General features: G+C 38.9%; 1 protein-coding gene across 1 annotated transcript in view; it reads left to right on the forward strand.

The window, feature by feature from the left end:
* The first annotated feature begins 3,905 nt into the window (after positions 1-3,905).
* The window catches only part of TAF4B (TATA-box binding protein associated factor 4b), a 920,546-nt gene continuing 906,243 nt past the window's right edge, over positions 3,906-18,208 (forward strand). The window contains exon 1 of the mRNA XM_053714992.1: positions 3,906-4,459. Within this exon, the coding sequence (XP_053570967.1) occupies positions 4,096-4,459 (364 nt within the window). The 5' untranslated portion in view covers positions 3,906-4,095. The remainder of the gene's footprint in view (positions 4,460-18,208) is intronic.

The raw sequence follows: 18,208 nt of genomic DNA on the forward strand, positions 1-18,208 counted from the left end.
GGCCCCAACCAAATGCACTTACTAGAGGGTAAGCACCAGCAGGTGCAGAAGCAGCAAACTGGAACCAAATCGTCGCCCAGTAGACAATAGTACAAACGATCCTCAGCATGCACCAGGAACTGTAATGAGATATTGCAAAAGGTGATATAAACCAAAACAGCAAGTGTATATTAAAAAATTAAAATTCTTTATTAATACAGCGACGCGTTTCTCAGCCTACTCAGATAGCCTGATGAAACAGCCCTGAGTAGGCTGAGAAACGCGTCGCTGTATTAATAAAGAATTTTAATTTTTTAATATACACTTGCTGTTTTGGTTTATATCACCTTTTGCAATATCTCATTACTGTTCCTGGTGCATGCTGAGGATCGTTTGTACTATTGTCTACTGGACGACGATTTGGTTCCAGTTTGCTGCTTCTGCTGGTGCTTACCCTCTAGTAAGTGCATTTGGTTGGGGCTAATCTTTTCTTTGTCCTGACGATATTGGACCATGTTGGTTTGTCTTCTTATACATATATAGGAACCTGAATACTGGATATCCAGAAGAATCAGGACTGTATCTGTGCCAAGGTTTCAGTGTGCTGGATCACTGCTAAGTTTCCAGCCTGCTCTACTAGCACCATCGGGTGCTTTTTATTTGTGAGTATTCACATTCTCATGTGCTGATTTTATATATTGTTTGGGCGATATTAGGCCATGTTGGCGCCTCTGTTTTTTATTCTTTTTTTCAACATTAAAACCCACCACCCACACACCCAACCCTACTCTAAAACCCACCCAATCCCCCCTTAATAAAACCTAACACTACCCCTTTGAAGATCACCCTACCCTAACTTATTTCTAATATATCATTTTTAATTTATATTTTGCATTTTTTTAATATACATTAAATGTCTAACACCAATCTTGGGTATCAGAAAATCCTTTTATAGTATATACTATTTTCATTCACCTTCAATTTATTATTATCCTCTGTTCGGCTCTATATTGGAGTGCTTGTCCCACCCCTTTTGTTTTCTGTATATTCTTATCCGTCTTTATTTTGAAATTATAAAAACAATATAGGGATTTTAGCTAACACCTCATAGGTAGCTCCTATACCACCACCTCCTCTTTTCTTGCAAACTGTTTCTTTAAACATTAAACATAAAAATTGCAGCAGTATATGTATTGGAGTATTTTAATAAAGTCTTTTCAACAAAGGATATCCAAAGAACAAAAGTATTAAAGAACCATGCACCTTATTGTTATTAATCTTTATTTGATAATATTACACACTGTTTCTTTAAACATTAAAAAAACACTAAAAAAGCAGCAGTTTCTTTAAACATTAAAAAACATTGCAGCAGAATATGTATTGGAGTATTTCAATAAAGTGTTTTCAACAAAGGATATCCAGAGAACAAAAGTAGTAAAGAACCATGCACATTATTGTTATTAATCTTTATTTGATGATATTACAAACTGTTTCTTTAAACATAAAAAAAATTGCAGCATGATATGTATTGCAATATTTCAATAAAGTGTTTTCAACAAAGGATATCCTGAGAACAAAAGTAGTAAAGAACCATGCACATTATTGTTATTAATCTTTATTTGATGATATGACAAACTGTTTCTTTAAACATTAAACATAAAAATTTCAGCAGTATATGTATTGCAGTATTTTAATAAAGTCTTTTCAACAAAGGATATCCAAAGAACAAAAGTAGTAAACAATCATGCACATTATTGGTATTAATCTTTATTTGATTATATGACAAACTGTTTTTTGAAACATTAAAAAAACACTTAAAAAATGCAGCAGAATATGTATTGTAGTATTTCAATAAAGTGTTTTCAACAAAGGATATCCAAAGAACAAAAGTAGTAAAGAACCATGCACATTATTGTTATTAATCTTTATTTGATGATATTGTAAACTGTTTCTTTAAATATTTAAAAAAATTGCAGCATGATATGTATTGGAGTATTTCAATAAAGTATTTTCAACAAAGGATATCCAAAAAACAAAAGTAGTAAAGAACCATGCACATTATTGTTATTAATCTTTATTAAATTATATGACAAACTGTTTCTTTAAACATAAACAAAATGCAGCAGAATATGTATTGGGGTATTTTTGAAGAGCATTAGGTATTCGAGCTGTCTAATGACATAGTGAAGGGAGCAGGGAGCGTGTGACAAGCTGCATTACATCAGCAGAAGAAGCTGTTGCGATAGCTGAGTGGCTGGCGAAGGGATGTTTCTCATGCACGAGCATGGAGACTGAGCTTTCAAGACGGGATATGGAAATGTATGAGGTGGGAGGAGAATGGGAGTAGCTGCGGTGAGGGCGGAGTTCCGATTCTTTCCGAAGAGCCAGCCGAGGACCCGGAATTCTACAGGGGCACCAATTCAGATACAACACCGTACCCAATAGATATCAGACAGACATGCGCGCCTTAAAGGGTTAGAAATTGATTCCCATGTGAAACTAATTAAACTATATTATTATAATTACTATGATAAATGTAGTAATTTAAAATAGTTTTTTTTATTAAATTAAGCTTTCACATACCTTCATTTTAAAGGTTAAATTGTCATGAAATGTGTGATAATGACAGCCCTTAAAATGAGGCATGGCTCACATAATCCAGCATCCGCCCCCCATCCAATGGTAAAGCTGCTGGGCCCCTTAATTTAAATAATACATTCAGTCAGCATCGCATGCGCAGTACTGACGTTAAAGCACAGCTGTTCACAGCTTAGTTATCCTATTGGTTGAAGGGGCAGCTTCACACCGGAGACAGGGAACAATATAAACAGGTTCTCTATTACTCACGCTTCAGTATGAGAGCTGTGCTGCAAGACTTTAAAAGCTGCTTCTGTGCTACACTTTATCCCTGCTGCACTAAGGAGAGCAGCGTGTATACTAGAATTCTTCCCTGCCTGTGATTAAGTCCATCTGTGTTTTAGAAGTTAACTACGGCAGTGAGTTTGAGAGCTATGTTTATTTAACTGTCGGGCTCATCTTCCCCCCTCCCTCTGGCTGTGTTTGCTTGATTAATGATTGACAGTGAGGGCTCCGTTTCCACATAAAAGCAAACACAGTCAGAGGGAGGGGGGAAGATGAGCCCGACAGTTAAATAAACATAGCTCTCAAACTCACTGCCGTAGTTAACGTCTAAAACACAGATGGACTTCATCACAGGCAGGGAAAAATTCTAGTATACACGCTGCTCTAATAAATGTCTCTTCCCCTCATTTGCAAGCGATGATTTGCACTCAATCCGTGACTCTCTTGATGCCGGTGTCAAAGAATTTATGCTTCTGTCAGGAGACTGGGGGACGAGTCTGCGCAGTGCGCATGTGATGCTTATAAAATAGTTTTAATGCGCATGCGGGCCACCATGATGTTTCTACCTAGGTAGAACATCATAACAGGCCCCATATAATGCTTAGAAAATGGGTTTGGCGCAGTACTAAGTTTCAAATTGAAATTACAAAAAAAAAGAAAGAAAACTTTACAAAGGTACCAATTGCAAATGTATTTATTATTTTAAGAAGTATTTAATAAGTAAAAAAAAAAATTTAGGTTTACTATCCCTTTAATCATCACATTAGAAACCGAGTCGTACAAGATAGTTTTTACTTATCTCGTTACCCACAAAGTGCAACATCAATACACTGAATAAAAAAGTATAATTTAGCAGCACCACACTCTCAAATTGTCCCTCTCTTTTACGTCCATTTTACTCGTGCGGAAATTAACGCTCTACCTGTACCTTACCTTCCAGACTCGGCTTGTTGTCATGGGCGACGCGCGTGCGCGTTATCCGCATGGCTATATAAACATGGCTGCAAGTAGAGCACGCTAAGTGGTTGTGCTTTTCAGTTTTGGTATCGTGTTCAGTGGTTGACGCGTTAAGTGTGTTTTACAGCATATACAACAGATCTATAACTAGAAAGCAAATACATGTAAATAATGTAAATTTGGGTTACATGTGCCTGACGTGTGTCAGATGCATCTACTATAAGCCCTGCCGCGTAGCTATGCTTTTCAATTCAGCTCTTATTTTTGTAGTCTTGTATCTGAAGTACTGCTGAGGTGATGCACCCCAGTCAAGCCATAGCTGCTGCTCCTTCTGTGGCTAGCCCCGCTGTTACTGCCAGCAATGAGACTCCAGCATCAGCACCTCTGCTTGCGAACTGTGTCTCAGGGATGGCCAATGCTGATGTGCCATCTGCATCTACCCAAGTGCTGATTAGCCCCCCCAGCTTGGCACCTACAACCCGGCCTTCAGGGCTTCCTGCCCCATTGTGTACACTGGTGACGAAAGTGGCACCACTCTCTGTAACTAACCAGGCATCAAAGGTGATGCGTGGACCAAGGATGTCAGCACCGCCCCAAATCATTCCTCCCAAGACAACTCAAACTACAATCCAGTTACCGGCTAACTTTCAGATTCCCCCAGGTAAGTATCACTGCCCTACCTCAGTCTCTTTACCCGATGGTTGCCTTATAGAAGTTTAATGTGCTGCAGCAAGTTGACTGGAATTCTGGAAAAGGTCAGGTTAAAAGTCAGTAGTGAGATTGAGTGTACCTTCAGTCCATGTGGATAAATAGTAAACTATTTGGAATTTTGGTGTGCAGTTTTTCTTTTGATATGACTGTTAACTTTGTGAAACACTATTTCTTTATTTTGGAGCATAAGTTGTTAATTTTAAAATACATATTTTTTTTTGCTTGTCAAAAAATTAGAAAGAGAAAAAAAAAATGAATCTAAAATGGAAAATATAAAAATGTGCACATATTAATAATATTGCATTTTTTAGATGTTGGATATAAGTATTTGACATGTTTCTTATAAAATAGAAAGCATGTTTCATTGACAACTAATGCTGTGTCACCCCTTTGATTCATGACAGTGTGATATGCTTACTACTAGCATTCAGACTGACACATTTGTATCCTTATTTGGTGTAGAGAATGACTGAAGCACAACTTGAACATTACCTCCTATGTGCAGATATACGATTGTTATCCTTTATTAGCCTCTAGTGTGGCCTGTTTGTTACCTAGGAGCTAGGAAGCAAATGTATGATGACTAGAGCAGAGTATCTCAATCCCTGCAGATTTTGGAGTGGTGTGGCCCATTTAAAAAAAAAAATATGCCCATCTAAAAGAAAGTCACTGTAAAAAGATAACCTGCATCACTAGGCACAAGAGGAGGAGTGTGGGTAAAAGCCACATCCTACCTGATCTTGCCATATCTATACTTTGTTTTCATACAAACAATCCTAGACACTGCTAAATTTAAACTTGTATCAAAACTTCTCCTTCTAGATTCATGTTTAATTTACACACTCACCTAAAGATTTAAATCCTTTTTTTTTTAAACAAAAATACCAGAATCCTGACAGACCTGTGTATAAAATACATAGTCAGACACATATCCTATTCTTTCCCACATAAACCTATCTAGAAATATGGATCAGAATCTATTTTACACAAAACCTATTTTTTTTATATTTTTAACTTTTTATTAAACCAGAAAATGATTGTGACTATTAATATAGGAGCTGCGCATGCACAAAAACTAACTATCCCAAGTTTCCAGGGCTGCTTTTTATTCCCAGTCTGGCCCTGTGGAAAGATAGGTCACAGTTATGGCGCTATTTGCATTTTGGACTATCACCGCTGAACATGTAAGAGTTCAGCAATTTGAAAATACACAGGTATAATTGGTATATTAATTGATAGTGCAGTTTTCCCAGAGCAAATGTAGAGCAGACTTGTAACACACATTGTGAATGGGGTGTAGGTGTTTTTTAGTGTCTGGTTGTTTGGTTCTGTTTAGAAGAATTTGTAAGGTGCAATTCTGCGGTTTTGAATGTTTAGGTAAGGGGTATATGCAGTATAGCTATAAACGGGTCAAAGGGAATATGCAGTCTGGTAAATATTGTTTTAAAAAACCTGCGGTAGTCTGGGTGGTAAATATATATTAATAATTGTTACCAAGCTTCCATACAACAGACCAGAAACAAACAGGTATCTGCCTTCTTTATCTCACACAATTCCATCTAGAATTATAAAAACTATGGTAATGGCTTATATAGGTTGAAATATTTTGCTTCTAGTAATATGTTTGCATTTTTATGTTTTAAATTGATCAAGGCTGCTTTCTGTTTTTGAGGGGAATTGAACCCTTTTTACATTTTGGGATGTAATTATTATTATTTTTATGTATCCATAGTACATTAGTGTTTACCTATTCATAAGTGTAGCTGCTGGAGACGTCAAGAATAATAACAGGAACAGATAAAATAAATATATATAGAAATTGCACTTCAGCATAACAATAAAACAAATAAAAGTAAGTAACATTCTATTTAACGCTATTAAAGCAATAGCACTGAACATGCCATGGGGTAACATTCGGCATATAATAATGATTATTTTAATCTGAAAGAGAATGGTGCTAGGCATGGAAAAAATAAATAAATTCTTCCCCACAGGAGGAATTATCATGGTTAGATTATGATAGCTTGTATTGACAGGGTATGATAGCTTGTATTGACAGGGTGTGAGAGCTTGTATTGACAGGGTGTGAGAGCTTGTATTGACAGGGCGTGAGAGCTTGTATTGACAGGGCGTGAGAGCTTGTATTGACAGGGTATGATAGCTTGTATTGACAGGGCGTGAGAGCTTGTATTGACAGGGCGTGAGAGCTTGTATTGACAGGGAGTGAGAGCTTGTATTGACAGGGCGTGAGAGCTTGTATTGACAGGGCGTGAGAGCTTGTATTGACAGGGCGTGAGAGCTTGTATTGACAGGGCGTGAGAGCTTGTATTGACAGGGCGTGAGAGCTTGTATTGACAGGGCGTGAGAGCTTGTATTGACAGGGCGTGAGAGCTTGTATTGACAGGGCGTGAGAGCTTGTATTGACAGGGCGTGAGAGCTTGTATTGACAGGGCGTGAGAGCTTGTATTGACAGGGCGTGAGAGCTTGTATTGACAGGGCGTGAGAGCTTGTATTGACAGGGCGTGAGAGCTTGTATTGACAGGGCGTGAGAGCTTGTATTGACAGGGCGTGAGAGCTTGTATTGACAGGGCGTGAGAGCTTGTATTGACAGGGCGTGAGAGCTTGTATTGACGGGGCGTGAGAGCTTGTATTGACGGGGCGTGAGAGCTTGTATTGACGGGGGGTGAGAGCTTGTATTGACGGGGGGTGAGAGCTTGTATTGACGGGGCGTGAGAGCTTGTATTGACGGGGGGTGAGAGCTTGTATTGACGGGGGGTGAGAGCTTGTATTGACGGGGGGTGAGAGCTTGTATTGACGGGGGGTGAGAGCTTGTATTGACGGGGGGTGAGAGCTTGTATTGACGGGGGGTGAGAGCTTGTATTGACGGGGGGTGAGAGCTTGTATTGACGGGGGGTGAGAGCTTGTATTGACGGGGGGTGAGAGCTTGTATTGACGGGGGGTGAGAGCTTGTATTGACGGGGGGTGAGAGCTTGTATTGACGGGGGGTGAGAGCTTGTATTGACGGGGGGTGAGAGCTTGTATTGACGGGGGGTGAGAGCTTGTATTGACGGGGGGTGAGAGCTTGTATTGACGGGGGGTGAGAGCTTGTATTGACGGGGGGTGAGAGCTTGTATTGACGGGGGGTGAGAGCTTGTATTGACGGGGGGTGAGAGCTTGTATTGACGGGGGGTGAGAGCTTGTATTGACAGCTTTAAAGACATACTATGGTTTTAAGGGAAAAGTGCCATGAGGAGGGTGTGAGTAAAGATTCAGAGGCACAAACAGTCAGTATAACAGGATATAATATAGGTAACATATTAAACCTATAAGACAAACTCTTTTGAAATATAAGTACAATTAAAAATGTAAACTTTGTATATTGCTGCTTTGTAGTTTTTCAAAAAGTCTGTGACGTCTATACTCCATTATTTTATAGGTAAATCAAAGTGTAATAAGAACAGGAATGTCAAATACAATCCTGAACAAGATTCCTCAGGTGCCATTCTTCGTCAGTGTACAGAATTGATGGATTTCTTTTTCTTTGTGATTTAGGATCTTTTAGCAGTTCATTAAAGGGCAACTGTTCTTTTCTGTGGATAGGTTTGGGCTTCATTGTGGCGCCAATAGGCCCAAAGCTTTGCAGAAATCTGGAATATTTTCCACAAGACGGCAAATAGTGCTTTGATCATCTTTTACCACAGTAAGGTTAAATAGGAATCAATCCTTATCTGTAAGGATTATGGTTGTCCCTGAGAAGTCAAGTCAAAAAAGGGAAAGCCTCTTCTATCTTCAACTCGCAGATAGGTTTTCAAACAGTTGCAGTGTGACATTTTTAAAATAAATCTGTTTGAGTTTGCGGGCGGAGTTCATGATATCTTTGTTGTGAAAAAAAATATACTTAATGATAAAGTCCCATGGCAGCACTGAATCCTTCAGCTTTGTTCTTAAAGCCTCATGTTCACAATCTATTGGTATTGCCACAATTTCTGAATTTCCTTTGAGATGAGCAAGCAGGCTATTTAGGTAGCATTGAAGATCTTTAGGGATGACCACTTTTGGTATCTCTCTAATACGTATATTCATTCTACTCCAATTTTCTAGAGCTTCGATTTATCAGTAAGGGAAGCGATAATATTATCTTGTTGGGAAATTCTATTGACCATACTTTGCATTTCTGTTTGGGTAGACGATTCAGAGTTTTCCAGAACATAAACTCCTGTTTCCTAAATCTTTGATATCCTTCCTCAGACTCCCAATTTCTTTTTTCAGACAGTTTGTTACTCATGATATTCTGTTTAGAGGGTGAAGAATCCAACATTGACTTAAAGGGCCACTGTAAGTAAATATTTTCTATGCCTGTTACTAACTAACTACCCCAAATACGCTTTTTATCAATAGCATTTCATTAACATATCTCTACCGTATATCAGAAATCTTGTCTGCAAATTTAATTGTTTTCCAAACCCACTCCGTGGTTATCCTTTGCTCTGTACCAATCCGTTTACAATACCTAGGTTTCAAAATGGCGCTTTAAACACAAAGTTATTTGTTTAAGTATTTTGAACACGCAGTGCTGAAAATAGTGGGCAGGATAACGTGACATCATCAGCGAATTAAAGATATAACTTTTAGAACGTTATGAAACTTCGTTTTAGAGAAAATATAGGTCAGTAGGTTTTAATTAATGTTTATTAACTTTAATATGTTAGTTGTTTAGCTTAAAAATTATAACAGAAAGTAATCCTTTAAGTATGGTTACCATGTCAGTTGGTTGTTGTAAGTTTGTATTAGGACAAGGCTCCATTGGAAAGAACATATCTTGTAAATAAAATAATATTCTGTATTCATATATGCAGGTTCTGCTCTTTTATATTGCACTTTGAAAAAGTTATTTACCGGACTAGACTTATTGATAGGAAGTAGGCCCTGCTTACTCCCCTGCAAGCTTTTCCTAGGCAATTTCTTTGGTGACATGACTAAGGTCATGTGCTCATAAAAATATGTTAATGTTCTAACATTTGACACATTGGATAGGTAAAACAATAAACTGTGTTATATCTTCATAAGAAGTTATAATATATTGTGAAGAAAGGGAATGAACAAATGCCTTCAGGAAGGAGCAACTTTAGCAATATAGTTTAGAGATGCAGATCACTTTCAAGTTTCTCTGATAAGCTTTTAAGAATTCACTTAAAGATATACAAAAAATCTGTGGTATCACAATGTAGGTAAATAGCCAGTGTATATTTGGTAAACAGTGTTTCAAAGCTTCAGAAAGGCTTGTGAAGAATGTTAAATCAAATTGTTCAACAAGAGACTTGATGCTGACGTTAAAGGAATAGTAAAAGATCCTATGAAATTGTGAGGAGTGCATTGAGGGGTTGAGAGATGTGATATGCAGAACAGAGAAATAAATTGTGAGTGGGGAAAAAAAAACAATTATGCCTAGTTCCTCACAGTAGCAGATAAATACCAGGCAAAACCTACAAGGTTGCAAAGATTTCTAGCACAGTAGCTAAACATACTGTCTCCTTCTTAGAGAAAATCACAAATACACATTTGTATATCCAAATGTGTTAGGCATGAATTGAAAAAACAAACAAACCCTTTTTAACAGACCAGATCCGTTGTTATACCATTGTTCCTGAAGATGGCTGCCACCATGCTGCTCTCGCTGCAGAGCCGGGATCAACATTGTAGTATGTGCAATAACGTCTGTTTTTAACACCACTCCATTGTCTTCCAACATTGCTTGTTTCCAACATTGCTTGTGTTGCTTGATCGTAGGGCTCTCTAACTCTGCATCCTTCTCTATGCTCCTTCGTCTTTGCCCCCCAAACCTACAATTTTTTTTTTTTACTTTTAAAAATAGCCAGATCCATGTCTAATTTAGACAGACATACAGATCCATCACTTTTTCCAATTAAACCATATAGACAATTTTTCAATATTAACACTTCTAGGCACTGTAGGATCCAACACTATTTTACACACAAAACATTTGGATCCTGCCAGAACCTATTCCTTTTTTACAGAAAGAAAACCAGATCCATGTCTAATTTAGACAGACAAATGCAAGGCTTTTCCACATAAGCACAACGAGACACTATTGCTATTTTACACAAAACTTCTAGATCCTGACAGAACCTACTCTATATTTTTTTTAACAGGTAAGTAGCTGGATTCTGCCAGATAAGTGTATAATTTAGAAAGACACACACATCTATGTGTTTGTCCTTACACTTTCAGCAGACATCCCAAACTGCAAAAACTCATTTCAGGGAGGTGGCTTCTCCCGCTACTGCGCCGCCAACCCCCCGCCCCTCCCAGTTATATATTGGACACCTTGAAACCCTTAATTAAAATAGAGACTTATCATTAAAGTAGCTTCCCACTAAAGTCACAATAAAAAAAAAAAGTTGCTTTATTGCACAACCACATACAACAAACCTATTTTCCAGTGATCGTACGCTTGTTGAATGCTCAAATATTTTAGAATACAAAGTTTATTTACGTGCAGTAAATAAGGTAGTATTTGTGTTTTATTTTATTAAAATCAGTGGGTGCTTTTTGGTTACTGATACATGCTTTGAAGGTTCTATAACGTTCCAGCAACTAAAGGCATCCTTAAAGAAACACTTTTCCGGATTTGGGCCACATTGGATCATAGTACTTGGAATTTCAGGGAGATTGCAATCCATTTGCTGGCATCAGGGAGCCGCTATTACAATCAGGGAGACTCCCTGAACTCCAGGGAGACTTGGGATGTCTGCTTTCAGGCACTGCTGGATCTAATGCTGTTTTACTCAAAATGTCTTGATCCTGCCAGAACCGATTTTGTTTACATAAAACAGCTGGATGCTGCCTGATCAATGTCTTTTATAGACAAACACAAATTAAGATTTATGTATTTTCCATATAAATACATATAGACTGTTTTATTCAAAAACATCTGGATCCTGTCAGAACCTTTTCAATTTTTGCAGAAAATCTGGATCCATTTCTAATTTGGACACCCACTCAAATCCAGGTGTTTTTCACACAAGTACATCTAGATGTTGTTGGATCCAATGCTATTTTACACAAAAACATTTAGATCCTGCCAGAACCTATTCTTCTACTTGCAGAACCATGTCTAATTTAGTCAGGCACAAACAAATCCACATTTTTCCCACAGAAAGGCAACTAGACTCTGCCTGGTTTAATGCTATTGTAAAAACTAAAATCTGGATCCTGCCATAACCTTTTTTTTTTTTTTCTGGAAAAACAACCACATCTTCTCTGATCCATGACTGATATATATATATATATATATATATATATATATATATATATATATATACACACACACACACACACAAATCTGTGTTTTTCACATATCTAACTGTGTCTAGATGTGTTTATGTTGTCATTGTATACAAAACAATGACAACACTTTTTCATTTTGTTTTTTCCCTAGCTAAAAAAGTCGGATCCTTTAAAATAAATGTCTAATATAGACACACACACACAAATCCAAGTGTTTTCCACACAAACAGTTAGACACTGCTGAATACAATTCTATTTTACACAAAAACATCTAGATCCTGGCAGAACCTTACCAGATTTTACCAACTTCTCAGGGGAAGTGTTGTTAAGGATATATCTCCCCATAAACTAAAAACATGAAGTCTACTCATTTTGCCCCCAATAATAAAAGGACCGTCAGACCCATGAGATATTGCTTTCTTTGTCTTGCCAGTCTCGAAATCCGTGCATCTGGGGATATTTTATAAAAAAAAGTGGGCCCTCTTTGTTACCACAAGTGGTGATGTGCCTTTGATAGAAAACAATAGGGATCACTGAGCAAAAATCCGCCCACATCGCTAGTGAATTAGAATTTTAGCAGTGTGGAGGAAGTGTGTATTAAAAGCATGTTTAGGCAACACAGAAAGTGCGTTAACTAAATGTAAAACATGGTTTTTATGTAGAAACAGTAAAAACAGGAAGAAAGCGCCTCATGGTGTAATATTTTTAACTAGATGTGAAGCATATGCATCGTATGGTGAACAGGTACTCACAAGTGTGATGGCACTCTTTGTGAAAAAAGTGCAAATGAGCAGGCTGATCTTTAACAGCAGTCAGTACGCTGGAAGGGCGATATCTTATGCTTTTACTACTTATACACATCACTAACTTGGCTATACGTTAAACTGTGGTATGACTGAGGTGTGTTTATAGGCATTTGAGGTATGGGAAACTTTGCCCCCTCCTGTTAGCAATGTATATCCCATCAGTAACTAGCTTGTGGGCTTTTGCCACCATGAAATAAATTAATTTATCAGTTAAGTTCTTACATAAATTGTTATTTTACAGCACAACAGTCCAATAATACAGGGCAACTCTAGCTACCATAACCCAAATTTGTGCAACACTACTATCTAAATATCAGAATTGCAGAGACTTTATCACTGGAAATGAAGGTAGAATACCAAATTATCTAATGTGTGCTTTATCTGTGTCCAAAATCAGCCATATTTCAGCAAGAGGAGAAAAGAGAAGAGGAATCCATTTGATTTTCCAATTGTATGCACAATTCAATAGGGAGTGGTCTATTATATGCCATTCAAAGGCTATATGGGAGTAGCCTTAGAGCAAGTGAAAAACCTTGTCTAGAATATAAAGGTGTACCTGTCGGGGAAGGGATTTCTTATATGAAAAAGGCCTGGTATTTTATTTGGAAATCTGCATTTTTTATTTAGACAATGTTACCGCTGTAGCATATATCAATCATAAGGGGGGACTTACAGTTCCTTAGCCATAAAGGAAGTTTCTCAAATCCTTATTTGGGCAGAGGAAAATTGTTGTCTAATTTCAGCAGTTCATAATCCAGGGGCGAGCAATTGGGAAGCAGATTTTCTCAGTTGTCAATCTCTGCATTCAGGAGAATGGTCTCTCCATCTGGTTGTTTTCAAGCAGATTGTGGATCTTTGGGGTCTCTTAGAGGTTGATTTTATGAGCCCACAACAGCAAGAGTCTATAGCACCAAATAAAGAGGAAAAGTTATTGTCTTTATGCCATTTATTTTCTTTTAGCTTACAAAAAGCATGTAGGCACACAGCAGCAAACAAAAGCAACATTTCAGGCTATTCACAGGACACCTGTGTACTGCTACTTAAATACCATATCCCTTAACCCTTACATTCCCATTTACAAAGAAATGTTAAAATACACAGTTTATTACCACCTAGTGGTCACAGTTTAATACAGAAACAGTTTCCCCATATTAAAAACTAAATTGCTTATACATAGAAACTTTTAAATTGATCTTAAATGGTATGATACGATATGTAGCTATTCAGAGAAATTTATGTTGCAAAACACAACTTTTATACATTTTAATCACAGAAATACTGACATATCAATCTCCCTGTCAATCCCCTTGGGGGTTAATGTTTCTAATTTATAGATCCACAAGGACTCCTTTCTCTTTAATAAGAGTTCCCTATTGCCACTCCTTCTACATACAGCATGATTGTATCATATCATATAAGATAAATTTAAAAGTTTATATATGTATAAGCAATTTTGTTTTTAATAGGGGAAAACCGTTTTTTTGTATTAAACTGTGTATTTTAACATTTCCTTGTAAATGGGAATGTAAGGGTTAAGGGATATTGTATTTAAGTAGCAGCATACAGGTGTCCTGTATTAGCATGATTAAGGGTGAATAGCCTGAAACGTTGCTTTTGTTTGCTGCTGTGTGCCTACATGCTTTTTGTAAGCTAAAAGAAAATAAATGACTTAAAGACAAGAACTTTTCCTCTTTATTTGGTGCTGTGGATTCATTGAGAGGTGTTTGCAGTGGCCCTCTACCACCTGCACCAGGTAGTGTGCCGTTTGTCATTTCTGAACTGTTGATTTCATGAGCAACAAACTTCCTAGGTACCTGGTTGCATGGTCCAGGGATCCTCAGATGGGGTTTGTGGGTGCCCTAGTAGCTCCTTGGTTTTTTTTCAACTAGCATATGCTTTTTTTTTTTTTTTTTTCCCTGTTTCTCTTGCCAAGGGTAATTGCCAGAATCAGGCTGGAGGGTCATCTGTAATATTGATTGCTCTGGCCTGGTTTCACAGGACTTGGTTTTGTGGATCTGGTTCAGATGTCCCGTTGTCCTACTTGGCTACTTTCTCTGCAATAGGATCTTCTGTCTCAAGGTCTGTTTTTTTTTCATTTGGACATAAAATCCCTAAACTTCTTGGCAGGGAAATTGAACGCTTGGGCAGAGGGGGTTTTCAGAGTCTGCTGTGGAGACTTTGACTCAGTCTCGTATGCTGGTGATTTGGTTCATGTTTTTTTTTCCCTGGCATTCCTTTAGAATACCTAGAATTTTATATTTTCTGCAGGATGGTTTGGATAACATTTTGTCCACTAGTTCTCTGATGTCAGATTTCTGTCCTTTCAATTTTGTTTTATAAGAAGATTGATAATCTTCCTGATATTTGCTTTATTTTTGATGTCATTAGTCAGGATTTAACCTGTTATTTAATTTCTCCTCCTTGGAGTCTTATCTAGTTTTTGTTTCTTTTGGCTATTTTGCGAGAAGAGTTTTCTGAATTATCTGCTCGCTCTTGTGATTCTCATCTTTTTTCCCCATCAGGATAAGGCAGTATTGAGAATCAAGGATTTTTTTTAACCTAAGGGTGTGTCTTTGGACGATATGAGTAGGGAAATTGTTGTTACTACTTTTTGTCTTAATCATCAGAATTCTATGGAGAGGATTTTTCATAATGATGTTGTTGTCAGAGCTTTGAAGTTTTATTTGCAGGCAACTAAGGATTTTAGGCAAACTTTTTTTTCTTTATTCTGGATCTAGGAATTGTGAGAAGGCTATGAAAGTTTCCTTGACTTAAGCTTTTGATTCAGAAGGCTTACTTGTCCTGTTAAATTTACCTTAAAGACATGTCTGGATTAATTTAGTCTATTCTCTTTGACTCCAGTCACTGATCAGCTAGAGTTCTTTTCCCAATTTGGAGATGCTTCGGTGGGCATTGCCATGTTCTGTGATATGACTGATCACTTATTTGCTATACGAAGAGGCCCTAAACTTGGACGTGCTCCTGCAAAAACAGTCTCCAACTGGATGGTCCAAGCAATTTCAAGGGCTAACAGGCAAAATAAAGAACCAGTTCCTTTGGGGCTCAGGGCATATTCCACCTGGGCAGTGGCTACTTTATGGGATTTGAGGCAGATGCTACTCCTTTTGAAATTATACAGACAGAAGTTTGCTGTTCACCACATACTTTTGTCTCACATCACAAACTGGATGTTCGTCAATCTTCAACTGAGAAGTTTAGACATAAAATGTTGTCTTCTGTTGTTGTTGTTGTTAAATATTTTTTTTCTTAAAGAAAGGAAAGAGTCCACAGCTGCATTCATTACTTTTAGAAAAAAAGAACCTGGCCACCAGGAGGAGGCAAATACAACCCAGCCAATGGCTTAAGTACTCCTCCCACTCCCCTCACCCCCCAGTCATTCTTTGCCTTTTGTCCCAGGAGGGTGGCAAAGAAGTGTCAGAATTTTTTCATTTTTGTTTTTGTCTCTTATGGAAGGTAGTACACTTCGGCATGTATCAGTAGTTTTAAGTAGTCCAGTCAGTCTCTCAGTGAGGGCTTGAATGAAAGTTAGAGTCCGGAGAAGCAGGGAGTTTCTTTCTGCAAAACCATCCTGACTCATATTAACAGCTCCTCAAGCAATCGGCATTGTCAAACTTTGCTTCGCTGCCTGCTTTCTTCTCTCAAGTCCATGGCGGAGGCGATGCTACAATCTGTCATACTTTCAGGGCCGTGTTCCTGTTCTACGGCGTAGATTCCGGTAAGATCGTTTCGTTTTACTTTATTTGCAATGTACTGTAATGTGAATGTTTCCTGAGAGGCTACCACCTTGAGGGTCTAACTATACATAAGGGTATCAGTGAGTCTCTTTTAGTATCTTGGAATCAAGGGTTAATATCTCCTCTGGATGTGTCCTTTTGGGCTTGATCCAACAGCTTGTACAGCATAGCTGTCTAGCATGTGGAAGGTAGCAGTTTGAAACAAGTTGCAGCTCTTGACACCTTGCAGGTGTTTGCATAGCTGTTTCTAGTATATCTAGTTGCAGCTCCTACTCTTGACGGAGTTATAAGAGGCCTTTGGGACTTCTTTCATTGCCTCCAGGTGAATGGATCTCCTTTAAGGGATCTGTGCTCCCGGGTGATAATTGTTCCCTGCGGGGACTTTTGTTTAGCTCGGGGTTTTCCGGAGCTTGGTAGGCTTAGTGCCTTCTCTTCCTTCTGTCCTCTGCTTGTGCAGAGGTGTTAGGGAGACTAGTCCTGCTAGTAGGTTTTTTTGGACCTCAAGGTATCCCTTGTTTGTTCTGAGGCTCTGAGAAGTATCTTCATACGACTTCTAGCCTTGCTTCTTGGAGCGTTGGACTTAAGCTAGGGATGGTTCCTCCCTTTGGTCGGAGCTTTCTAGTTCTTCTCGCTATCCGGATTCTTTGAATATGCATCCATACCCTTGTGTCTGGATTTTTGGCCGGTTGGGGTGTTTAGTTCTAGGGTAAGGTTTACCTGAACTATTAGGTGCCCGGACCTGTTTTTTCTCCCTGAGACTTCCGGTTGCCGATGCTCTGCTTGGCTTTTTTACTGACCCAGTCTTGGGTGGTTTTGGAATCTTGGATCTCATGGCTGGTCGGGTGTGTTCCACGGTAGTGGGAACTTGGGCTGTGTCCTTGCTCCATTTACCTCACCTGGTCATGGTTGGCCAGGTTTTTGAAGTATTTTTTACTCTTTGCCACAGAGTGGCTCATGTTAGCAGTGTGGCTTGAGCCTCAAGGGTGGTTGGTTCATACCCAGCTGCTGGCGCTGGATGTCCAATTTCTGGTGCACCTTAGGGTTACATTCCCCTGGTCAGCTTGCCAGTGTTCCCGTGGATTCCCTGCTCTGCAGGCAAATGGGTTGGCTGTGCCTCTGCTTGGCAAGCTACTTGTAGGGGGGTCCTTTTCTAGGACATCTATGTTGGGTATTTCACTTCCCATTAACTGGTGCATTTGGGCCTTGAGGACAGTTGTTGCCCCTCCGGCATCATCCCTTTTCTTTAGGGGATATTCTCCTCCCTATGGAGATAAGAGTCCTTGCTTGGGCTTCTCCTGGATGGGAGACGGAAAGGTGGGATTGGTTCCCTCTGGAGTCTTGCTGACTCCAAGCAGACTTGTTGGGCCTTTCTTTTGATAGATCCTTAGGTCTATGGCCTTGTTGTCTGTTTCAGAGTCGAGTTGTACTTTTGCTCTGTGGGGATGGCTGTGCCATCCTTACGCTCGTTCCTGTATCTGTTTTGGGATTCTTTTGTTTCCTTGTCTTGGATCCCGGAGGCTGGGTTGGTCCTGCTGAGTGTGGGTCTGCAGGTCAGGATGGCAGAGTGGTCTAAGGACCTGCGTTTGCGCAGTCAACTCTAGATGTGTGAGCTTGTTGAGTCTATCCTGTAAGCTTAAGTCTGATGGGGAATAGATTTTCCTTTTAACTTGCTCCATTGATTAGAAGAGGGTTTGCTCTTCCTTTGGGTTCTGAGAGTATACTCTCCTTTTCAGGGGACCTCAAGGTTTTGGTGTTCCCCTTTCCAGGAACCTGTGTGTAGGTCTGGTGACTTAGGTTGCCTGGAATGTGCCCTCTGTTAGGGGGTTGCTT

This window comes from Bombina bombina, chromosome 5 (genome assembly GCF_027579735.1).
Source record: "Bombina bombina isolate aBomBom1 chromosome 5, aBomBom1.pri, whole genome shotgun sequence".
Lineage (NCBI taxonomy): Eukaryota > Metazoa > Chordata > Amphibia > Anura > Bombinatoridae > Bombina > Bombina bombina.